General features: G+C 40.6%; 1 protein-coding gene across 1 annotated transcript; it reads right to left on the reverse strand.

Moving 5' to 3' along the window:
• Window positions 1–477: 477 nt before the first annotated feature.
• Window positions 478–27,153, reverse strand: LOC138958760 (annexin-B12-like). Its single transcript, XM_070330043.1, has 16 exons — window positions 27,028–27,153; window positions 26,595–26,737; window positions 25,184–25,325; window positions 24,634–24,714; window positions 19,578–19,679; window positions 18,621–19,079; window positions 16,697–16,778; window positions 15,850–15,944; window positions 13,181–13,294; window positions 12,279–12,369; window positions 11,682–11,761; window positions 11,160–11,216; window positions 10,482–10,671; window positions 8,911–8,969; window positions 6,066–6,188; window positions 478–5,315 (listed from the first exon to the last, which is right to left on the reverse strand). The coding sequence occupies exons 3-16, from the start codon at window positions 25,298–25,300 to the stop codon at window positions 5,253–5,255; spliced, it is 1,713 nt and encodes a 570-aa protein (XP_070186144.1). The 5' UTR covers window positions 25,301–25,325; window positions 26,595–26,737; window positions 27,028–27,153; the 3' UTR covers window positions 478–5,252.

The raw sequence follows: 27,153 nt of genomic DNA on the forward strand, positions 1-27,153 counted from the left end.
AAAACTTCCATATTATGATTGCGCAAAACCACAGAGTGAGTTATAATTACATTATAAATCGGCACTTAACCAGTCAGACTATCATCGAGTGAAGGCATTAGCTTTTTCATTGTTATGCTTTACTTTGTATTATTACCTGGACCTACGCAAACATTTTATAAATTTAAAGTCAAAAGTTGAATATTTGAAGTGTATTATTTGGTATGCCATGTCCTGAGATCTCAAATAAAACCAAAGTGGTATAATAAATAAACAAAATAAACTGGAATTATGCCAGATATTGTGATGGATTTTTTAGAACAAAAACATTGCTTTACTGCTGAACTGTAATAAATAAATGTCCATGAGCCATATTGCTTACTGTTTATTTTTTTTTCTTTTGCACATGCCTGACAAACAGGCACACAAATCGCACACACCACACTCATGTGTGAATGGAGGAGAAAAAATGAACGAAAGAAAGAAGAAAATGTGAGACTTTGTTATATATTTACTTTATTTGTTTCAATGATAACTCTCGCCTACAAAACCAAATGAACCGGATGTATCAAAACAAAAGTGTTTCTGTGCATCACTTGAAGGATTCATAAATGTCAAAAACAAGGTGCACTATTTAGCAAGCAGGAAGAAAGTAAGACAAGATCATGGAGCAAGTACAAGACATTTTGTCTGAGATGACCTATCTTCACAGGTAAATAAATTGCTCAACATGCAAGTCAATAATCAGTCCTTTCAGAAAAAAGGAACGGAGAGAAGAAGGCAGTAACTAAAACTTAAACAAACGAAACAAAACAAAAACCACCATATGCATACAGTTATCCTAATAAATTACAATTATAAAATCGCACATCTGAGATGCTTGTACAAGAAAATCTGATGTGAGAAAAAATTCAACTGTGCATAAGAAAAGTGCAAGGGTCTATCATTAGACATGAATTAAAATAGAAATATATAGTTACACTTTGTTTCAATAAAACATTGACCAAATGTTTGGTTCATTTATTTTTAAATCCAGAGAAAAATATTTGGAAACAAAATAACAATGCAGCAGTAGTTTTTTGACAGCCCCCAAACAAAATATTATTATCTCAGAAACAAAACAAAAATGTATACTGTCTTAGCAAAATATGTAAAACACATGGAAACACTAACTCAACAGTATGACTTTTCGGGTGTCGATCTCTCCCAGGCTAATTAAACAGGAAAACAATCTTCGGTGCAAACCTGGAAGTCAGTAAAACCCAATTTGATATACAATCATTGTGATCAGTTCAAGTTCGCATATCACACGAAAACAGTGTTGCAAACAAAAAAGCAATGTTCCAAAATAGAAAATAAATAAATAAACAAATACTAGTCCATTGTAAAAAAATCACACGTTAACACACCCCACCCTCCCTGTTACTGTGCAAAATTGCAACAAATTTGCTCACAAGTTGGCACATAATACTTCAACTTTGACTTATCATCTCTGAGGGCCACACTTCAGGGCAAGAATCAAACTACATGTATATAAAATTAAAATAAATACATCAAGAAACTTTTGGAGTAGCCTAATGCTGCTCAGATCAGAATAAAGGTAACTATCATTCCTGAAAATGCTTTTAATGCAAATGACTACACAATTGTACTGGTATCTCTGTCTGTGTCTATAGTTTGTATATACTTTATACCATTACCAGGCACAGTAGGTGAAATGTGCTAGGATAAATTTCTACAAAAGAAAACAACCCAGTTATTGCCATTGGGAAGGCAGGGTGGGAGTGGAGGGAGTGAGAGTAACCCTGAGAAAATATATTTTTGGTGAATGTGGATGATATACTGACAAACAGAATTTCAGTGTTTGGGTATCAACAAATAATCTTCGCCAAGCAGCACTTTTTATTTTATGTCATGCCTGTTTGGTAAACTACACTGAAATCTTATGCAAGATTTGATCAGATCAGTCCATAATTTTCATGTGCGCTTTCAGCTTACAGTTGTTATATTAGTATCAGCGTTATGAACAAGGCTAATCTAACGGGTCAGTCTTGTACATAAAAGATGTTGTAATGGATTCATACCAGCTGATAGAAAACGTTGACAGGTATCTTCTTGAAAGAAAGAGAAACAGGCAGACTTTGAGCTTGCAACGGTACATGAAGTCAATATTCTCAGTCAGTTTCTTGAATGATAGTTGTAATCAGGTTGCTTGAAACTAAATCTGTAAATATTATTTTATAATGAATATGAATATAATATGACTGTGGTTCAAACGGCTTCTTCCAAAGTTATGCAAACGAACATCATAACAAGAATATCAGAACTACTTAGAAGTGACATTTAAGCACAATCTTGAGAGCACAGGATGCCTCTTCAGAAGATCGTTGCATCAAGAAATTAATCTAAATTAAACTGTAGGGCAAAGTCCCTTTGAGGAAAATAGAAATACAATGGCAGATCAACTGTAAGATGAGAGATTTAAAATATTTTTATCGGCCAAGAAAATAACACATCAAAGAAATGGAGTAATATTTGTGTACAGGTCTAATAAACGAAAGAGAAAGACAAAAAATTGCAGTGAAAAATGATATTCAAAACATAATGTCAAATATATTTCAATGATAAGATCCTGCTGATGTCAAAAATAGTTTGTGTCGTGCAACCGGTAAAAATTAGGAGTACAAAATCAACAAAAAGGTAAACAAAATAATGAAATCAGGATATGCATAGGCAACCACTAATCTGTGCATATAAGCATGACAATGACAAACTAACATTGTCTCTTTCTCGCAGAAAAAGATGTTAAGAAATAAATGTACTCATAATAATCTCAAAAGACAAAATTAAGTTGTCGGACTAAATCAAGACCCCAATTAATAATAATAATAACAAAACAAAAATGCAAAGGGGAAAAACTTCAAAATGTATTCATAATTAATTCATCATTTAAACAAACAACAAAACAAAAAAACAAACACACTCACTCATAATAATCCACACAAAAACGAACAAATCAAAACAACAAAACACACACACACTACACACGAAAATGGATATTCCAAGCACATACAAAAATCACACTGCATACAGATTTACTGAAATCCATAAGACTAACAAACAACAAACAAACGAAAAACAATTCTAGATGTATACTGTGAAACTATAATATGCACCATAAATGACATCATGGCTACTGCTCCTCATACGTGTAGCAGTAATAAGCACTGATGCAAGCAAGCTGACTCCGGTCAAGGTATCTAAGCAACAACCCAAATACACAGGACTTAAACAATTTGAAACAAAAGTAGGACATCAAAATAAAAGGGTAAGTATCAGGATAAAAGGAAAGAACTTCCACATGAATGTTGTCCCAAAAAAATACTGAATTCAGGTAGTTCAGTTTTCTGTTTCGTCGCAGCATATTATTTTCACAATTAGCGTGTGTATTTAAAACCTTGAAGCTCTAAGAGCAGCATGCAACTGAGAAAAAAAATCTGCACTGAGGATTTTGTAAAAACTATTCTTTAGAAAAGACAAAAACCAAATTACAGCATGCACTAGAAAACAAGAAGGGCAAAGCCCATACGACTCACATGCTTTACACATTTTTCCTACCAAAATACATGTGACCTTGACCCACGGTCAAGGTCATCCAAGGTCATGCAACACAAAGCTGTTAATTCAAGACATAGGAAGTACAATGGTGCTTATTGGCTCTTTCTACCATGAGATATGGTCACTTTTAGTGGTTCACTACCTTATTTTGGTCACATTTCATAAGGGTCAAAGTGACCTTGACCTTGATCATATGTGACCAAATGTGTCTCATGATGAAAGCATAACATGTGCCCCACATAATTTTTAAGTTTGAAACAGTTATCTTCCATAGTTCAGGGTCAAGGTCACTTCAAAATATGTATACAATCCAACTTTGAAGAGCTCCTGTGACCTTGACCTTGAAGCAAGGTAAACCAAACTGGTATCAAAAGATGGGGCTTACTTTGCCCTATATATCATATATAGGTGAGGTATTCAATCTCAAAAACTTCAGAGAAAATGGGAAAAATTGGAAAAATAGCTGTTTTTTAGGCAACATTTATGGCCCCTGCGACCTTGACCTTGAAGCAAGGTCAAGATGCTATGTATGTTTTTTGGGGCCTTGTCATCATACACCATCTTGCCAAATTTGGTACTGATAGACTGAATAGTGTCCAAGAAATATCCAACGTTAAAGTTTTCCGGACGGCCGGACGGACGGACGGACGTCCGGACGTCCGGACGGACGGACGGACGGACGACTCGGGTGAGTACATAGACTCACTTTTGCTTCGCATGTGAGTCAAAAACCACTTCAAAATCATATAAAAACAACTGCTAAACACAACTTTCTTCCCACACACGTCTACTTTTATTTTTAAGGAGAGAAAAAACAAAACAGTTGAGAATCATATATAAATGATGTTTTTCTTCAGGTATGTGAGACAATCCGCACATGCAAAAATGAGGGTAAAAACTTACTTTTGGCTAATACAAGCTCCAACTACTCGACTCTAGTACCACAACAGTAACAAATATGCATCAAACTTTTTTTTAAAAAGGCCATACAAAAACACAAACACATAGTTTCTCTGTAACATGCACACACATGGATATCTATATATATATATGCATGATCAGTAACAAAAGTGTGGAATCAAAATACAAGCTACGAAAGTACAAGCTACAGAATTCATGCAGGACAAAACACGAGACAAAATGTGTTCAAGATGTAGTTTCTAACCCTTCCCTCATTTCCCCACCCATGCTAATATCAACATTTATGATATGGGGGAAACTACAACAAAAAACACAGCCAGTGCATATTAAAGGAGGAAATAACGCTACAAGAACAATCGTGTTAATAATGATTACATGCCATTAATAACGACATCTCAAGAACAATTTTCTACATCAAGATCATCTACTTGAGCACTGCGCACAACAAAATACAAAGGCTATGATTGCCAACAAGATTGGGCAGTATCCAGGTTTAGCCCCATGTGAGCTTCGTCATCACAATGAATGAATCTCAAAATATTCACCCCTCTTTTAGTATGTGACATCGCTTCCAAGGGGCCCTATCTGGAGTATGCAAAAGATTGTATATGTTCCCTTTTAGTATCGCAGAGTTACACGGTTGGATTACAACATGCAAGGTGATAATGAGAGTAGCAGCCTCTCAATTATCGCAGGTCTTGATCGTTAGTGTTGGTTGACGATGATGAAACATTTTACTGAGGGACACCGCCAATCAGGGCCATCATCAGACGGCGATAGTCTCCAGAGATATCATCCTGTAAAAATGCGGAAACAACTTTGTGTCACAAGAGAGTTGGCGATGTGCATCGGACCACAAAACAGTACGAATCACAGACACTGAGAGAAAGAGAGAGAGAGAAAGAGCCCAGAAAAAGAGAGAGATACATACACATGCATACCTGCACACAAACATACCAAAGTCCAGAAATCGAAAGAGGCATCCCAGCAAATCAATAAGTAACATTAATCCAGATAAAAGCAGCAATAGTTTGGACCAGACAGAGTCCCAATCTTGATTCTTCTGCATATTCCCTCGACCTCACAAGAATTACGTCCTGACAAAATTCAAGCCCTCCTCCACTGCCTGCAGACCCCACATCCCTCAAAAACATTCAAACACACACATCTATCTCTGGCCATGTGGGGCAGACTTAAGCAAACAAAGAAACATGATCAGAAAACAACATGTACACGTCACTTATCTGTCCATGTCATTCTTATAGAATCAGGGATGGGACTTGGATAGAAATGAAAAAGCTTATTGGAAAAAGCAAACCCCTGAAGCTGAAAGATTTCTATAATTTGGATGGAATATTTCATTTGTTTAGATCGACAGAAAAGGTGTATATATGCATACAAATCCCATCCCTGAGAATGTGTTCATACATCTGGATAGTCTTGTCCACTCTAAATTGCCCACGGGTGCAGTAAAACAGGATACGATTAAACTGGCATAAATAAAGTAGAAACCAATAATTCATCAAACAAACAAGAGCTCTACTGACCCTGACAAAGGCCTCCAGGGCTTGCCCATAGCGTTTCTGGAACTCGTCCTTGATCTGTTTCATGTCCACCTCACAGCGCGACACGATGACACGAATCAGGGTGCTGTCATCTGTACCCATGCCCTGAAAGCATCAAATAAAAACATATTTGAACACAACAGAACAGTAGAACGTCACCCTTTGAAGACCCCGAAAAATCTGAGAGAATTTAAAGGAGTTAAATTTACAGAGGTTATGAACAGAAAATCTGAACAAGCAAGGGGGCAAGTCTTAAAATGAGAGGTCAAAAGTGTGGTTCCACTGTAGAATACACACCTGCATCATTGCTTTTTATTTATTTATTTACGGTAAGAGAACTGGCTTAGGGATAGAGAAGGCCTCTATTTTGCCATGGTTTCGATAACTGGTAATTCAAGTGCTGGAAACCTGAAGTTGGATACCCGCTGAGGGTAAAGGTAAGTTGTACCCTCTTTCTGCCTTTGTGCGGAATTGACTCGGCCTATATTGTTGCTAGAAAAGCGTGCAGAGAGATATGAGTATGTATCCGAAGCTGAATCCCTGAAACTGGAGTTCCATGATCCAGCCTTCTTTGAGCTTAATCCAGAGGAAAAGAGGGGTAGGCGCAGTAGAGCCGGAAGCCTATACCATACTGTGATGAGTGTGACATCACTTCGATGGCTTAGCCGAGAAGGCTTGAGATTTTGACAGGGCGTACAACTGCGTACTATTCTGCAAAATAGGAGAGACCTCCTAGCACATTGCAACGTTATGAAAAATCTAGGGGCCGCCGCTGTGAAGACTACAATAAGAGTGTAGCTTGTTAACTCGCGGGAGAAAAGGACCCTGCGGGGCGTAATGCCGAAGTTGAATCACTGAACCACAAGGTACGTGTTTCTATCTATTATTGCCAAAAACATAAATGTTCACTATCTTTTGCGTATGTGGAAAAGATCCCCAATGCTAAAAGCTTCTGTGCCAAACATAAGGGTCGCCACATGATGGTGTCCTTAGTTCTTTCCGTAACCTCTTAAAGTGAATCGCTGAAACTATGAAATTTATGCGAGTCCTTCGTGTTGCCCGGCGATAGTCGCTGACAGAATGCCACTACCGTAAGGGGTAGGCTTCGCCGGAAATGTTCCGTCTGAGATTCAGGACAGTGGCTCGGTAAACCTAAAGGTTTTTGAGTCAGAATGTGCACCAGTTAGTTGGCCATGTTCTGGAGAGCTGATGGAAAACCAGAGCTTACAACTCTTATGAGAATGCCAGCGATTCCGTAAACCGGAAAAGCTGTGTTTGCTTTAATAGCTTGACCTGTTTTCCGCCTCTTGCCGAAAATTGGTGGCACTTAGCAGCTTCATCCGAGAAGGCGGAAATGAAGAGGTATGCAACTACACCATAAGTGGACGTACATACACTCAAAGCTGCCTAAGCCAGAGGGTCTTGAAACCCTATGTGTGCTTGTCTAGCTTATCCATTAACTTGCCTAATTTGAGGCAGTGTGTGGAACGCTGTAGCAGTTCCCGGTTTCTTGCCGGAAGATGGGGAGGTACGCAACGTAGCGTAGACGTGCGAACACTCCCCTGCTGAACACAAAAAGCAATGAGTGCCGGAGTAGCTCCGCCTCTTACTTGCACCTTGAGCCAAGCGACGGATGACCAAGCAAGGAACCTTCGGTGAAAGGAGAAGACTAACGTGACTCGATGATGACTTTATCTTGGATCCTAGCCCCAGAGAGAGAGAAAAAAAAACCTGCGCGCGTGCACGCAGTGTGCAAAGAGACGTGCTGAGAGGCTCATCTGCTCAGCAGAAACTTTAGCCAAAGTGGGTAGCAGCGTAATGACGTCCTTCTCACCCGCGTCCTGACGAAACTCGAAGTTGTCGAGAGCAGAGAAGATGGAGCGCGAGAGAGATCTTTGCAAAGTTTCCGAAAGAGAGGATAACTCGAAAAGATACCTGTGCTTTTCCCCCAGAGACAAGAGAGAGGACTCAGTATAAGGTACAGCTCTGTACTTACCAGACGAAAGGCTGAAAAGCCTGAGCGTAGTCAAAAAACGTCCGCAAGCACGCTCGCTGGAAGTTGTAATGAATTCAATATAGCGACACAAGTAGGAAATCAGCCTCGGTCTGGCTTTTGTCCTGTTTATAGGTCAGGGTCGCTCTTTTTTTTTGTAGAGTTATCTACCTTGTTACCAAGGTGATGTGTAGTTACAGCGTTCTAGCACTAAACTGAAGTAAATTGCTATATGTGAGTTGGGATAAGATATGTAATTTAATCCATTCTATTCCCGTTCCCTTATGTGCATTAACTGTCCCCAACATCTTGAAGTTGAACCATATAAATCTGAAAATGCAAAAATACAATAAACAAGAGGCGAAGCCATCAAGGCTCACGTAAGAAATCGACAATCAGTAACACAAACTCAATCACTCCGTCACACACACACACACACACACACACACACACACACACACACACACACACACACACACACACACACACACACACACACACACACACAGAAAGAGCATAGGTGAAACTGTGCAAGAAAGCGAGACACTAGATCTAGATCTGTCTGTCTGCATGTAGCCTACTTACAAGGACACGACTGCCAACTAGTCTCGGCGCGCTCAAAATAATAATGACCGAGACTGTCAGTACTTCCTTCGCGTGACGTCTAACCCTCTTACGTCATAATGTGACGTCAATGTAATGTGACGTCTTCAAATGTTAGAGTTTCTACCACAGACATACACACGCACAGACGCACGCACGCACGCACGCACAGACAGACAAAGTTACGATCGCATAGGCTACACTTACGTGAACCAAAAATACACTGCTTACCTTCATGGAGTGGTACAATCTGTCAGCAAAGTAGGCGTGCTTACTGCGGATCATTCTCACTGAAAGCAAGGATAGAAGATGACCGGTTACTCTCAAAGAAAAAAGTCGGCAGCAAACAGCCTGGAAACATTCAAATCATTCTAACCCCCCCCCCACACACACACACTTTCTTTCTTTATTTGGTGTTTAACGTCATTTTCCACCATTCAAGGTTATATCGCGACGGGGAAAGGGGGGAGATGGGATAGGGGAAAAGGGGGAGATGTGATAGAGCCACTTGTTAATTGTTTCTTGTTCACAAAAGCACTAATCAAAAAATTGCTCCAGGGGCTTGCATCGTAGTACAATATAAACTACTCACAAAAAGTTAGGGAACACCCTTCATTTTCATGTGTTTTTGCAAATCGATGCTATTGTCAAAACTTTGCAAGCTACAACGCTGATCTTACACACACGCACAGAGTGGACTCCTGCCTTTGTTGTACAGGCTTGGTGTGCTGCACGTGCTACTCGGGCGTCAGTGGCGGACCAGGGCACAACATCACGATGGTCGGACGACAGAAGTTAAGCCTGCTGGACAGAGGAAGAGCCATAGGGTGGTTCCAAGACGGTGTTGGCGTACGGGAGATTGCCACCACACCACAGAAGCCTTCTGGCAATCTCCCGTACGCCAACACCGTCTTGGAACCACCCTATGGCTCTTCCTCTGTCCAGCAGGCTTAACTTCTGTCGTCCGACCATCGTGTTGTTGTGCCCTGGTCCGCCCAGGCCCTGGCTTTTATTGAGTAACCAGTGACCAGTTTTCACAGTCAAAGCATCAAGCTTCCACGTGCAGTGCATCATTTTGTCAGAAACACGCGATAGAAAAAATGGTGAGTCAGCATAAAACGGTAACATTTTCAAACTTTTCACCAATTTTCAACGCTCAGCCACTGACGCCCGAGTAGCACGTGCAGCACACCAAGCCTGTACAACAAAGGCAGGAGTCCACTCTGTGCGTGTGTGTAAGATCAGCGTTGTAGCTTGCAAAGTTTTGACAATAGCATCGATTTGCAAAAACACATGAAAATGAAGGGTGTTCCCTAACTTTTTGTGAGTAGTTTATGACCTTACTGGGAGAATGCAAGTTTCCAGTACAAAGGACTTAACATTTCTTACATACTGCTTGACTAAAATCTTTACAAACATTGACTATATTCTATACAAGAAACACTTAACAAGGGTAAAAGGAGAAACAGAATCCGTTAGTAGCCTCTTACGACATGCTGGGGAGCATCGGGTAAATTCTTTTTCGTCCCAACCAATATGGGACTCCCCCTAACCCGCGGGGGGTCCCAACACACTCAATGTGAAAAGAAGGACAGAAAAGAGAGATAAAAAGATGCCACATACACAGTAGAGTGGATCCCCCTTTTAAGACCTCCAAGGATCCGAGTCTTAACTGCAGTGTTGTCCAACTGTGTTGTCTCCTCCATATAAACGTGAGCACAGATTTTGTTGGGTATTTTTGTTACATCCACTAAAGCAATAATAACAGCCCCAAACTCATCCAAAGCTGGTCCAGGCCTTACCTACGGTGAGCATGCCTGAAGACAAATCACCAGACATCTCGCTCTTTATGGCGTGTTCAATATCCTTGCCAGAAACTTTGCCATATGCATCAAAGACGGCACGCAGCTGCTCGTAGCTCTGTGAAGCCAGGACCATGTTGAATGTGTTCTCGTCTGTTCCCCAGCGCTTCTCGCCTGCCTGGTATATTCTCTGAAAAATTGAAATTGGAGTCAGAAAATGAGTACAGCAATTAAACTAGTCCAAAATGTGTTTGTGTTTCCACCACTCCCACAGCAGTCATATCAGCCTATTATTTTCTCTTTAATATAAAAACCACTGGTGTAAAAAACAAAAACAATAAAACCCACACACAATCACACACAAACACAGATAACAGTGTTTACAGCAATCAATAATTAAATTGATACAGCAAAACACTACCATAACCTGCAGTTACTTTTAAGCTTCAGAAGTTTACTTCAGTTCATCCTAAAATTACACGTTTTTAATCAGGTGTTGAGCTTTATAACAACTGCTGATTTATAATCGGAAGAACAATACCAAAGCAAGATGGTAGAACAGAATATTCCAAGAGAAGGTGTGACCTACCTTTCCAAATACAACCCCATGCGCTCGCATGCACACACACACACACACACACACACACACACACACACACACACATCCATGCTCATTACCTGTGCATCAGTCTGAGCTTTCTGAAGATCAACAGACTGGTTTTCCATGCGCCCACCCTGAAGGTACACAGTGCATAATTATCAAAGAGTGAATATGTCATCATTACCTTCACGCATTCACTGGCAGTGAGACAAAATGTACAAAGCATCACCCAATGCTTCATAGGTGTTTTTATCCAAAGATACAACATTTCTGTCTTTTTAAACTAAGGCCAAAATTCAAGATCATCAGTTTTTTAAGCATTTGTAGTAGCACGGAAACAACATGTCAAAAGCATCACCCCATGCTTCAGGGGTGTTTACATCCATAGATACAACATTTCTGTCTTTTTAAACTGAGGCCAAAATTCAAAGATCTTTAGTCATTTTAACTGATTTGTAGTAGCAAGGAAAAAAAAAATATGAAAGAAACAATATTTGGTGAACATTTACTGAATAATCATGTCTTTGTCACTTGAACAGGCACATAACTTCTTTGTTCCACAACTTTATTCAACACAAAACAAATCCCGTGTAACTTACACAACTCATGGAGACCAGCAGCTTTCGGAAGTGACCTGATGTTTCACTGATGATGTCTTCCTCTAATTTTCTGCCGTACACTGGAGACAAAAACATTTGCATGAGACAATTATCTCCCTTCTATGACAGGAGACTCGTGACTTGCAAGGTAACTCCATAGTAAAATTACCAGTATATAACCCCCGTACCTTCCAACCCTCTCATATTTCTCCCACCCTTTTTTTTCTGTTTTTCTTTTTCTTTTTGGACCTCGGTTGCATGCAGGCTGCTTCAACCCTTTCTTTTTGCCTCTTTATCTTTTTTTTACTTTAGGCAGGGAGCTTATTCATTGGTCTTTATTTTTTGTAATGATATTTCTTCATTAAATAAAACTGTATCATTAACAATACTTACAAAAATGTACTTTAAACAACTTTTCTATATCGCAATTCTTCCCACCCTCTTGTATTCTCTCCACACACACACACACACACACACAAATAAACATGAACTGCTTTCTCTCCCTGTCCCCCTCCTTCTCTCAATACATGCATACCCTTCAAACAGCCACATCATACAAAAATCCAATACACAAAGCATATCTCTTTATAAACTCACTCAATTTGTAGGTGGCTGTGAAGGCATGAATCTGAGAGTTGCTGCGTGTGCACAAAATCTCTATCAAGGCTGCCTCATCTGTGCCCATGCCCTGCCAACGAAAAATTACACAAATATATTTTTTTAAACCAAAATCTGATTTAACTATCCTTGAACCAGATTATACTTCATGTATGGAAGTTGAGAATGTTCAAAATCAGGAAAATCTGCACACATGCTGAGGTTCACCGAGTTTCTATTAGGAACATTTTTCAAAGTTAAGGAATTCCTGATGGTATCTTTCATCCATGAGTGAATCTCATAAATTAACCATGGAAGACTTAGACATATTCTGAAAGAGCAAACCAAACAAAGAATGTTCAAATGTACATCCAATACATCCAGCTGATACAAAGATATCCAGTTCAATAAAAGGACTACAAGCAAAGTAACATACGCTTATGGCTACAACAGTCTATACAGGACTCGACTACAATAATCTATACAGGACGTCAATAAAAACAAAGGACTTGCAAATGCACACCTAACACATCCACCAAGTACAAGATATTCCATTCAAGGACAGAACTAAAATGAAGATAACAAAGAACTTGCAAATATGTAACTAATACATCCACCCAAGACATCTCATTTCATTGTATTACTTTATTGTGCCAATCGCTGGGACATTCGACTCACTTCCTCCCCAGGAAAATGAGCAGCAACAGAGTCGCGCTACCCACATGTGTGCGTATTTAGGTGTTAACAGCCCCCTGAACTTGATAGCAGAATGACCAAGGTCATTTACAAGCCACAGTGGTGACATGTGGGTAGACAAATCATCTCTGAGTCTGCACACAAAGCTGACAGTGTCCGTCCAACATCTCATTTATAAGAACAGTAAGACAACAAAGATGACATACCCTCATGGCTCTGCGCAGTTCATATGCATCGTACTCCTCTGGTTTAAACATCAGCGCTACTACAGCATCCTCGAAGCGACCGCCAAGCTCACTCTTCAGGTCCTGAACCAGATCCTGCACAGACAATGTTTGACATTTCAGAAAGGGTAAAGCTTGAAAAGCACATTCCTTCCCCAAACGACAATGTCAAATGTAACAGATGTGTCCAGGCTTTTACGTGTAATTAGAAGCATACTCCTGCTTCAACACACACCAAAAATCAACAGCTTAACTGCTCTCCGTGCAAATTAAGCGATTTTTGTTGAAGAACCAATTTCGCAGTTTGACACTATAGCTTCAGTTGTGAAATGAACTAAACAAAATTCCACTCTGCACAAAAGGCAGCAAGGCTGTAGATTTTTGGTATGTGCCTAAGTGGAAAGATTCTCTTTTCCCATGTAAAAGCCTGGACAGATATTTGTACACACACCCAGCGCTAGGTGGTATTTGTACACGACCTTTTTTATGACAAGACTTTTAATAGAAAGGCATATATATATGAGTTGTTCTTTGCTACTGGTCACAAGTGGGGGTCAGCTCACACGGACGCATTTTTCAATACAGTCTAGGGGAGAAACTGGTCACAAAGCACCCAGTACATGCCAGAGAGATAGGAGAATCGGCACAATCAAAGAAAATACAAAAATCATTCAATAGATATGGAAATATTAAGATTTACTGTGAAAATGCCAGCAAAAATGGCGTCCAAAAACGGGAACGCACACTTGGTGCGTCTTTGAAGACTTACCTCCCGTTCTGTGTTGTTGATAATAGTCGTGTTTGTGCTGTTGTTGTTGAAATAGTATCTAATAAAACTGATGCAGTTCTTGAAATGTTGCAAATTATTGTTGTCTTTGTGAAATGCGAGAGTGTTCTGAGGCGTAATCTGCATACGGCTGATGTCCCACATAGGGTACCCCACTTCGATCAGCGTATCACTCCAAATGAGCTTCATAGCAGAAAAGCAGATACACTACCAACACACTGCATAACAGATCTACAAGTCTGAGCCAGAATCATTGAAATTTACTTTCTGTATAAAATATTGCAATCAAATTTGTTCACGATGTCCCACAAATAACGCAGGTTACCCTCGCCTTCGATTCAAAGTAACTCCAATCTGACTGAATTACAATCGAAACGCAGATGACGAACTGATTCACCACAAATTTGTGGTATTTTACACACAAATTTCAACTGTGTTGTTTCGCGATAAACAGCCATAAACAAACAAATGTGGCGTCGTCACGTCGCCTTGGAAGGAATAACGCAGGTGACCAAGGCTTGTTTCCGATACCTGTCTGATTAAAATCATCGTTTTTTCACGAATGACGGCTCTTTGGCAGATCTGGTGAGTTGGAAACTGTCTATGAATGTTTCATTTAATGTCAAATGCGTACATTCTTGTCGATATTGTTACCTTTGGGCTCATAAATTAAGTCAATCGTCGTGTTGTCCGAAAGTGACTTTTGTCAGCATAGAACTTACTGTGCTTTGATCATTGACTGAGAAGAATCTTCCGATGACACTAGTTCATTTCACTACGCGACTGCAGATCTGCAAGGAAACTTATGGCAGGGGAAATAAGCTTAACTGAAGACGAATAAGCGGAGTAACTGTTCTTCAACGGATTGCTCTTACACTGATCTAAATATTTAGATCTTGTCGTCTGCTAGTAAGTAGTCTTCGGTCGTGTGAAAGTCACATCTATTTCGACTGTGTGCATCGATCCGTGTAGTGAAATGTTGATCTTTGATGATTTGGCAACATAACTTCGCTAAATGTGCTTCGAGTGTATCTCCCCGTTAACCGCATTTGAAAACGTCTTTTAACAAGACCATGTTTCGACAGCCCAGACGGGGAGGATCCTCGATAGCTCACAGGGTATATAATGTTTTCCGCCGTTTTTTGAAGAATCCTTTCAAATTTGCTATTCCAAAAGTACCTTATGACACGACTCGAGTGGCAAAGAACATTCTCTGCAATTCCTGTCTCAGTCCGTGCAGCCGTTTCGGGTCCTATCGTCATCATACAAACATACACACAGACACACAAGAACCAGCTTTAAAAGTTAGATTATGTAGGAACCATGTGAACCAGTGATTTTTTCTTATGTACAACAGATACTACAGTATTTCTGCTTTATGAAAAGCAATATTTCAAAAACAAAACTAGAGATTTGAATTTTGACCACTTTTCCCCCTTTCTGTCACCAGTACTGAAGAACAACTCATATATATATCAGTTCCATATAGTAGTTCCATCTTCCATTATTCCTAAGCATATCACTCCCACCTGTTCCAAGATGGGTCGCCTGGGACTAGGAGAAAATAAAGTTTGACCGGAAAGTCACCATAATTATTCAATGTAATCCCTCGAAACTCTACCTCTCTCACCTTTACTGCACTTTTAGGTACTTAATTCCTTTTTCAAATTTGTCATCAGAACTTGCATGATCAAGATCAATAAATGAGACTAATTCGGAACCAGTTTCCCGGCACCTAAGAGAATAAGAAGCAATGAAATGAACAAAATGTTAATATCAAAACGTTCACAAGCACTTCAATTGGTTATATCAATCAGTCTCACCTACATTCGTTTGGTTAGGTTACTGAAGCAGTTATACTTACTCTGCCAAAACATGTTTTGTACATCAGTTTCAGGTTCTGCCTCTGGTCATTGCTGCGATAGCCAAGAATATCAACGATGGCTTTCTCATCCGTACCTGGAAAAAAGTTACTTTGTCATGAGAAAAAAGTAAAACATAAAAATAAAAAGATCAAATAAAAAAATACACATAATTAAAAAATAAAATACATCACAAAAGATAACTCTGAATCATACTCATGCATACTCAAGTCCCTATCACTTCCAATGTCTCTCGGTTTGAGTATCTTTTCTGAGGAACAATCATACGGTAAAACCACACAATTTGTTTCCCTTGAATCAACCTGATACAGCATTACTTCCCTTCCCCAGCCCAATTTTCTTACCATAATAATAATACTGATGTATTTCTGAGCACTACTCTGTTACCACTGGAATTGTACTGGCTAGTTATTGGTTTGAACTAAGCTGTTGGTCAAAGATAAGCAGTTGTTGGATTACGTCTTCCCTGGGGATGATCGATCATGCGCTGTCAGAGATGGTCCTACGTGGTTCTTTACTTATGTGGCTACCTCCTCACATAGCAGGAGTATGCATCCCTCCACTGAAATGCTTTATTTTATAATTGTCTGAAGACCGAGTACAGCTACCTTTATAGCCAGGCAACTGAAAGCAGCGTCTTCGAATTTGGATGACAGTCAATATTTCTGAAGATAGTGGCCACGCACATTTTAATGCATGGGTATGCTTAACAATAACTGCCCATCTCTTCATTCTTTTTATTGTCCCCACTCTTCTAAATACCAGCACAAAAAATTAAACACACAGCAGAGATAATCTTGAGCTATAATTTATATTCCAAGAAATTACCCAATCCTTTCATGGCCTTTCTGAGCTTCTGAACGTCTTCTTCTACGTTGAAACGTGGATACGGTTTCAGCGTACCGTCCTCCTGTAAACAACATGAAACAACATTTGTGAAATCTCAATCAATGATATGTGCAATCTGTCCCATTTGTTTTGCTGCAGAAGCCCCTACATTTAAATAAATTAATAAATAAATAAGTAAATACAACTACTCCGACACTTTACTAAAGTCAGGAGGGAAAACAGACTCCAATGTTACAAAGCAAGTAAAAAGCAAACACACACACACTCCAAGACAAATAACCGTTTGTTTAACCATAATACAAATCCATCCCTGCTCATTTATCCAAATTGTCTACCTATAGCATCTTCAACAAAGGAAAACTATTCCACCAAGCTCACAAACACAATTAATAATAACAATGCACACTTATTGATCGTTTCTTAATTCTCGGAAGCTCACGGTGATGTACAGTACCCGGCGAAAGAAACGCAACTCATTCGCGCCCGCTGTTGCAAGTGATTTTTTTGTCATTTTCAAATTGTCGTAAAATATGAATCAGGTAAGGTACATAAAAAAGGAAGACAGATTCGAGGAGGATATTTTACTGGCTGCACGATTCGTGCATATCATTTAATCGTTTTCTTTTTTTTATCTTTCCATAAACTGTGTTATACAGGGTAGGGGTCAATCAAGTTGTGATTGCAGGCGAACGTGTCTTTCAACACGCTACAAAATTCGTACAAATGCATATTTTTCAACGAGGTAAAGACAGTTGTGGAGGAAATGCATCTCTCAACATGATCATTTATATAGAATTATTCGCCAAAGCGTAACATAATTACAAACATGAACATAAATCACTTAGACGGTGTTAAAAATGGTTGTTTGGGAAAAAACTCCTACGCACGATATCGACGTTATGATTTGTTTTAAAATCAGATGCTTTTTGTGACCAAGTGTCTGTGCTACTTGAACATGCCATTATTAGAAGAAAAAAATGCTGCGCTTTTAATGATTATATTTTTTTAACCAATGACCCGTTTGCGTTGTGATTCGTGAGAAAGTACTATGAAGCCAAACGCATACGTCCCCCCTCCCTTAACTCATTCATACACACTCATAAACACAAATACACACACACAGACATATCGATACACACTCACACATAAATAAACAGACAAACGAACAAACAAAGTCCCTAAGATGTGCAGGTCCTCTTCGCTGTGCTGAAATAGACGCCCACTGCACTGTCACTTTGAAGATCGTAGTCCCAAACTGCGATAATGTAACGCTTTGGCCAATAATTCTAATAAAATGATCATGTTGAGAAATGAATTTCCTCTAAATTTGTCTTAACCAGGTTGAAAAATATGCATTTTTACAAATTTTGTAGCGTGCCGAAGTGACATGTTCGCCTGAAGGAGCTTCTCCCAAACAACCCTTTTTAACACCGTCTAAGTGATTTATGTTCATTTTTGTAATTTTGTTACGCTTTTGCGAATAATTACATTTAATTGATCATGTTAAGAGATGAATTTCCTCCACAACTGTCTTTACCTGGTTGAAAAATATGCATTTTTACACAATTTGTAGCGTGTCGAAGTGACATGTTTGCCTGCAATCACGACTCCCTTGACCCCTACCCTGTATAACACAGTTTATGAAAAGATACAAAAAGAAAACGATGAAATAATATGCATGAATCGTGCAGCCAGTAAAATATCCTCCACAAATCTGTCTTCCATTTTTATGTACCTTATCTGGTTAATATTTTACGACAATTTGAAAATGACGAAAAATCACTTGCAACAGTAGGCGCGAATGAGTTGCGTTTCTTTTGCCGGGTACTGTACATCAACACACGCACATATATACACATAATAAAATGCAGCTAACTTTCAGTTACACCTCTCAAAGCCTCACCCTAATTTTATAAGAAGCAGCAGCAGGCACGCTACCCTGGGGCTGTGCAGAAGAGTAGCCTTGACCTTGACCTTGGCCGTAACCAGGCGTTGATGAGGCTCCATACCCTCCAGTGCTAGGAGGTTGTGCTCCATATTGCCCCCCGGGCGGAGCCCCATACTGCCCTCCCTGTGGAGCCCCATACTGTCCTTGTCCACCTTGTGGGGCCCCATATTGTCCACCTTGTGGAGCCCCAAACTGTCCTCCCTGCGGAGCCCCATAGTTTGGTGGGCTCTGTGCAGGGTACTGGCCGCCTGGAGGGGCACCGTACTGGGTTTGTGCCGGGCCAGAGGGGAAGCCGCCTGGTGCAGGGGCAGAACCGTAGCCGGCTGGAGGCTGGCCATAACCACCTGGAGCGCCGGGCTGTGCTGGGTAGCCGCCTGGCTGAGACGCAGGAGGGTAACCCCCACCAAATCCAGGCTGGAGAGGAGAGGAATGTTTTGCGGAATTAATTTTGCATGTTGACAATGGTGTCTGTTACAAAATTAATTCATAAAGATGTCCCACTCCGCATAGAAAGTAGCCATGCTGTTTAATCTTGAGTGTTCAAACTGAAGGAAACTGCGTAATGTTGATTAAGATCCTATCCTGTCATAACCTTTTTTTTCTATCTGTGTGTGTGTCTGTGCAGAAATCTGATTGAGAAGTTACAAGAGAGAGAAAATAATGTTTATTTAACTCACACAAACCTCCATGATATTCACATATCTTTGGAACATTACATCCTGCAAGCCAAGCATAAATGTACAAGAAGCAAAAATAGAACAAAGTATCCATAAAAAGTCTGCTTGTTATCGTTCTATATGTTGTTTTTGTCTGAAACGTTTGTACAAAGAAAATGAATAAAACACGCTTAAACCCAAAAAAGAAAAAAATGTTGAAAAACAGCCAAACAGATTTGCAGTGCAAAAGCAATACCTGATTATATGTTGGCTGAGCAGCACTGGGCGCATTTGGCATGGAAACATTGGGAGCGCCTGGGTAACCTCCTGGGGCAGGGGGCATTCCTGGAGGCTGAGCCTGTAAACAATCTCTATATATCTATATATATATACGACTTGTGTCTGTCTGTCTGTGTGTCTGTGTGTGTGTGTGTGTGTTCGCGATGCACCTCGATGGATCTGCTTCAAACTTGGTGGGCATATTCAGGTAGACCCCAGACACAACCTGGTCGATGAGAATTTTCAACACGTGCTCTCAGCGCGCAGCGCTGAACCGATTTTGGTTTTTCTGTTCATCTTCCCAGATCCATTCCCAGTAACTCTTCCTTATCTTCTCCAGTGTTTTGCGTTTATCTCCCTTCCTTCGTGTGGCGTCAATCCATATTCCCGTTACTATTTTTAGAAGGTCACTGTCCACAACACTTTCATCCCGGCGAAGCCGGATATTCCCGTTACTATTTTTAGAAGGTCACTGTCCACAACGCTTTCATCCCGGCAAAACCGGGTATTCCTCTACTTCTTCCCGGCGAAGCCGGGTATTCGGCTCTACTTCTCCCCGGCAAAGCCGGGTATAATTCGGCTCTACTTCTTTCCGGCAAAGCCGGGTACCCGGCGAAGCGGGTATTCATTCTAGTATATATATATACGGCTTCTGTGTGTGTGTGTGTGTGTGTGTGTGTGTGTGTGTGTGTGTGTGTGTGTGTGTGTGTGTGTGTGTGTGTGTGTGTGTGTGTGTTCGCGATGCACGGCCAAAGTTCTCGATGGATCTGCTTCAAATTTGGTAGGTGTATTCAGGTGGACCCCGGGCACAAACTGGTCGATGAACATTTTCAACACGTGCTCTAAGCGCGGCGCGGTGAATCGCAGTGAATACTCTGTTTCGCGATACGAATTACGAAACTAAACACTTTTTTTTTCGGCTCTACTTCACTTCTTTCACTTCCGCCACACAACGAAAACGAATCTAATGTTGTCTACCCAGAAGCTCTACAATAGATGGTAGGTACGACTACTGTCTGTGTGTGTATCTGTGTGTCTGTCTGTTCGGGATGCACTGCCAAAGTTCTCGACGGATCTGCATCAAATTGGGTGGGCATATTCAGGTGGAAGTTCTCGACGGATCTGCATCAAATTTGGTGGGCATATTCAGGTGGACCCCGGGCACAAACTGGTCGATGAAAATTTTCAGCACGTGCTCTAAGCCGGCGAACCGCCACGCTGCATACTCTGTCTCGCGATCCACCCGGCGAAGCCGGGTATTCATCTAGTATCATATAAATTTATAAATTCTTCAGCATTCCAGAATTTTCTGGTTACGTGTGAGCTCGTTTGCCCATTTGGGTTCCCCACACTATACTCTGAGAGCATAGTCAGCTTCACTCCGCTTTCGTTGAGTAGGCATGCTGGGTATTTTCGAGTTTTCATAACCCACCGAACTCTGACATGGATAACAGGATCTTTACCGTGCGCACTTGGTCTTGTGCTTGCGTTTACACACGAAGGGGTTCAAGTCACTAGCAGGTCTGCACATAAGTTGACCTAGGAGATAGGAAAAATCTCCACTCTTAACCCACCAGGTGGCAGCGACCGGGATTCGAACTCACGACCTCCCGATTAGGAGGCCGACGTCTTACCACCACGCCAATGCGCCCGTCTGTAAAATTTATAACATTTAGCTGGACCTCCTTTCGATGAACAACTGAGGAATGATTTAAGAAATTCAGACGAAGTTGGGAAAGCCGATTTATTTTTATTACATTTATTTGGTGTATATTATTATTAAGCTCCCCATTAACCACTTGCCTGCCTTAGGACGGGTATACCCGTCCTGCGCTTGTGCAGCCGCAGCGCCTTAAGACGGGTTTACCCGTCTTCACCGTTCCGAGATTTTCCAGAAGTGCGATGTCACTGCTGACACAAAAATAGCAGCCAATGGCTTGGTAGGATACCTCATTCTCATGAATAAACATAAATGGTGACGCGGTTTTGCGTCTGAAGGCTATTTTCGGCCTTGGCGACAGGATAGGGGAGAGAAATCTCGACTCGTCAAAATGGCTAACAGTGGAAGTCGACCGGGCCGTAGTAGGGAAAAACAAAGCCGGACTGACGCTACAGGGGGTGCAAATGATTATGGATACTGACAAGGGAAGGGGGAGATCTTCTTTCGGACGATTCGTTGGAAACAGGTAGATGATAGTGATTACATGTATAATCCTTTCTTGGAGCGAGCAAAACAGCCACCTGTGTTTGATCCACAGGCACCGGAAGATGCGCCGGACTGATTTTTCAAAAGTTCATATTTAAACATCATTATAAGCCAAACTAATTATTATTTCCATGATTAGACACTAAAAACAGATTCTTGGTTCAATTTCCCTTAAAAATAACACAGGTTTTACTTACCTACCTACTGCCAGTTTGGAACTAGAATTTTTTGTGAATTATTACACCCCGAACTCCAATATTCCCTGGCAGTCAGGAATGCACATACGCAAGTTTTGGTTGGCAGCGAAAGGGTTAAACAAAATATGTTTATGTATAAGAAGAAAACTCTTATCAGTACCCCATTGTATCTAAACAAATTGATGCATTCTCAAGGAGGTGTACTCACACACAAAAGAGCGTAAACTCACTGACAGTACCTTTCAATGTTGAAACTTAAAGGGCAGCTGTCGGGTTGTGGCTCTCAAAATCTGTTCCTTAGAATGAGTTATCATGTAACTGAAACTATACTTAAAAGTTACTTGGTGATTTTGACAGCTTGATAACACAAGTCCGAAGACTTTAGACATGCTACAATGTCTTTAATCGAAGAAAGTTTGCATTCTTGGCCGAGTCAATGCAGCCCGCTCGAAAATTACTTCCCTTGGACGCGTGACGTCAGCCGCGGAATCGGCCGGGTTGAACGGTGCTCTCTTTATGCCGTGTAATGGGCGCAATCGGGTTGTCTAGTCAAGCCCTCAAGCATACTTCACGGGTAGGTGAAGAGAAACTTAGGATGGGGTGACTTCTCCCAGGCCAAAATTTCGCAGTAAAAAACGGAGTTCATAACATGTCTTCCGTCCCCCTCCTGCTTTTGTTCCACTTGAACCCTGTTTTTGTTCAACTTATTGGCAGATATTGTCACGCGTCGAGGAACACAAACACACACACACAAACACACTCACACACACGTGTTATCACACATATACACAGACACACACACACATGTATACGTGTTATCACACACACACACACACACGTACAAAATACGTACGATTTTGGCAAGGAAAGAAGACTGAGGGCTCAAAACTGCAATACTACAACACAATTACTGACGGCGATTACGACTGTGAAGCATACTTGACGTGTAACCAACCCCAAACACAGAAAAGCACTGTGTAGATTGCGTATTAGCGCTCACGATTTAAAAATCGAAAGGGGGAGATACACAAACACACCCAGAGAGGATAGAAAGTGCACCGTGTGTGGCGTAATTGAAGACGAGCTCCATTTCCTGGATAGTTGTACAAGATTTCATGATCTACGCTTGCAGCTTATGGAAGATGCACGTGTTAATGCTCGAAATCCGAGTCAGCTGATGACGATGCAAGACGTACCGATACAGCAACAACTTGCTGAATTTGTATACAACTGCATGATTATACGCAATAATGACATAACTACAGATACATAACAATGTTGTAATCACTGCTCCATGGACGATATTTCTTCTTGTCTTTACAAATATCCACTTCGTGTCTGATAAACCCTTTACTGTGTTTTTATGACAATTAAATGAGTTCTGAGTTCTGAGTTCTCTGAGTTCACACACACACACACACACACACACGATAACCATCACAAACACAGTTTGACAAATTCATCTTTGATTTTTTGCGGCCGAACCCCCCTCCCCAATTTTCCACACTAGATCCACTGTTTCATCTTTGTCTCTGTCTCTCTTCCCTTTATCTTATCTCGTCTATCTACTTGAGTGAGTAACTGAAGATGTATTATCATCATCTCTTTCCTAGATTTTCCCACCGACAGAGTTGGCTTTTGTCTTGAATTCAGTACCTCACACGTACACGGTAATTGGTGTGACACCTCAAGCGGACCTTCTTCATAAGTGTACAGTGTCTGCTGACAAGGGACACGAGGGTCTGTGGTTGAGCAACTTTATGGTTTAACCGGGTGGACTGGAGGAGTAGCAACAGCATGTGAACCACTTTAGAAATGACTTGTAAAGGTTGCAGTCGGTCAGATCAAAGAAGAGAAAATGGGAACGTGGGTCTTGAGAAGATACCACCAATCCACCATCCTAATACTTTACTTTGTGCAAGAATCAATCACGCGTACAGCATTACAGATGTCCAGCTGTAGTCTACATTGTACTGTAAACTTCACAGCGGCCTTATCGGCTTCCTCGAGTGACGTCACAGCAAGGCTAACGCTGCGGCGTCTTTCTTGTGCTGACAGAGTTGTCGGTCGCGGATTTTGAGTCGTTTCGGCCTGCCAACTGCTTCGTTTTTTTGCGGATTGTGAGAACTAGCAGAAAGTTTCACGCATTTTAATGGTTTCAAACTAATGATGAAAGTGTCTTCTTCTGGACCAAATCAACAGTCTTTAGTTGAATCAACTCGGAAAACTCTTAAACGCGTTTTTGCACGCGACTCCGCGCATTTTTGAGACCAGGCAACCCGACAGCTGCCCTTTAAACAACAACTTTAAACTGATGCAGAAAGTTGTCATATGGTCTGCAATGTCTGCATTTCTTTATCCAAGCTCAAATTCAAAACAAACACAACGATTCAAATTGATCAGACAGTTTCATCTTAAATTCTCAGGGTATTTTTTACATTTTCCCCATTAGAGTTTCAGCAAGTTTCCCAAGTTTAAAGCAGTCCGTATAGCGCCATTTTCTTCTTCGCCACAGTTAAAAAAAATGCTGCCAAAATGACTGTTAAGTTTTTGGCAATTTGAAAGATTTTTCACCATTTGGCTGACTGCCGACGGCTATAAACAACATCCCTGGAAACTGCAGGTCTTACCCCATATCCTGGCTGAGCTGGGTAACCAGGTGCACTTCCGTAGGCCGCTGCTGAAGCTGACTCTGGTGTGGGCATTGAAAACTGAAACACATTACCAAAAACTTCACTTCACAGACTGTTTGTGCAAGGTTATGCTCCTCATTTTGTGTTGCTTTTTTCTGGAGTCTATCCGCAGATTATAAATTACATAGCAAGCCTCCAGCATGTTATCATAATAATGAAAGCTAATTAATAGCAAGACCACAGAAAAACTCCTTGCTTGCAATTTCTTAATAATCAGAATTGTTGAATATTATATAAATGTTCGTATTTTGTTTTCTATTTTTCAACAATGTAACTGTAAGGTGCGAATACAACTTTTTTTCCAACGAATTTTATTTTATGAACTCCCTCATAATAATGCATATTATTATTGTTCTTTTTTATCATTAATTTTGTTGTATGTAATCAATAAATGCAGACCACAATTACCTGTGACCAACCATTTAAAGGAACAAAGCAGGAGAAACTAAACCACAAAAATGCTCATGAATCAAAAAAAAGGTCATACCCCTGCTCCGGGGGCTTGAGAAAATCCACCCCCCTGTGGGTATCCCCCCTGCTGTGGGTATCCCCCGCCTGCGGGAGGGTAGCCTCCTGGTGGCGCGCCATATGGTGGGTAGCTCATGTCTTCTGCTGATGCTGCCTTGAAACTATGAAAGGAAAATCGACCAGAAAATCAATCATTATGATTAATCCATAAACATTTTTTCAAGATCATAACAAATGTATACAGATACATGTAGTGCAAGGTGGAGAGAGAGAGAAAGAAAGAGAAAGCACGTCTATGTTCCACATACATACACATGTATGTATTTTGAAAAGCGCTCTGAGACTGCTCTTTGATATGGTGAGAAGCCAAGTATGGAACAATGTGTTTACATTGTACTTACTATTATTGTTATTATTATTATGTTGTTGTTTGGAATCAATACTGAAATTTCAAATGCATACATTCTACCAATTTTTAGTCACCACGCCCAAACTGACAGTGACAAAGTGACAGTGACACCAGTCAGTGGGCGTTTAATTAATCAACACGGGGCGCTGCGCTTACATACTTATACTATACAGTATACATACTTGCAATCTGCACTGTGCAGTTCATAAATCCATCAAGGTGAATGACAAAACAAGTTCTTTTTGATGGAGCAACGCCTTTGCTAATGCTATAATCGAAGCAACTGCAGAAACTGTATACATGATGAAAGCTGAGTTTTCTGGCAATCATAATCAAGAAGAAAGAAAAAATCTTTAGATTCAGATGACCTGTAAACATTTACTTTACATTTTGCATGTTTTTGGTTGACTTGTGAATTAAGGAAATCTTCCAGAAAATAAATTTCCGAATCAGGATGTTCTTACTTCCTCATGAGTTGAATGGACACTTTTCTCGGTGATATGATGAGGCAGAAACAGTTACACAGTCTAATGCATAAGTTTATGTGGTAAGCTAAATGAATAGAACCTTATTGAAATCGAATCTTGATCGATCACCAATTGTGAAAGAAGGTTATGACAGCAACACAGTCATACAGTGGACACAGTACTTGATTGTAGTTTGTCACTTTGTGTACCGGTGTATCAGCTACACCGGAACCCAACATTCATACTGAATATAGAGCTCTATTTCGCTACTTGTACAATAAACCAAGAAGCCAGTACTTTCACTGGAGACTGGCAAAGAGATTGACAGAGTTAATTTGCTGACAGAATGGTTGCGAAATTGTGCTGGCTGAATTCACACAGATCAATTCCAAATGCAATGTAACTCCGTCCCCCGGGAGTCAAAATCTCGCAGATTGCCACACCTCCCCGGCTCGAAACGAAAGCCTCATTATTTATCAAAGAAGCTACCATTAAACTCTCCAAAATGGACAGTATGACACACGAACGACAATATGCACCCAAAACTTACTTACCGTAAATAGACTCAAAAAAGCTGCTGCTTTCAATCGTAGAAGCACTGACTAGCTCAGTGGTATGCGGAACAATCAAGTTTTGCACCAAAGAGTGGTCTCCCATTTGAAGATAAGTCGTCACTTCCGTTCATAGATGAGAGGTTCTGTTATGGGTAATAAGAAGTTTGTGTAAAATGAGTTCTTCATATTTCAACAGCCGTTATTTGAAAAAAAGCAATGCATCATGAACAAAGAGTTACAATTTATATTTCAAATCAAACAGAATTCAAGTGACAGATGACACGAATTATTTAGATAGTGTCGTGTACAATAAATATCCTTCACAGACCCTCCCTTGCATACTCGGGTGTATGTCGCAATCAGAGGCTTTTCAAAGTTATTTCGGGAAAGAGTAAACACTTCGAATTTCGAAATAGAAGAAGAGGATACAAACCTAACACAGAAAGTCGGTCCTAAATTGAGACATAGCCGCGACATAAATTATTACACAATGCAGATTTAGCAAGTCCCGCCTATGCCGCACCGGCTGAGACTGACACTGCCGAGGACGGCGGCGGTA

Source organism: Littorina saxatilis, linkage group LG2, assembly GCF_037325665.1.
Source record: "Littorina saxatilis isolate snail1 linkage group LG2, US_GU_Lsax_2.0, whole genome shotgun sequence".
NCBI classification, from domain to species: domain Eukaryota; kingdom Metazoa; phylum Mollusca; class Gastropoda; order Littorinimorpha; family Littorinidae; genus Littorina; species Littorina saxatilis.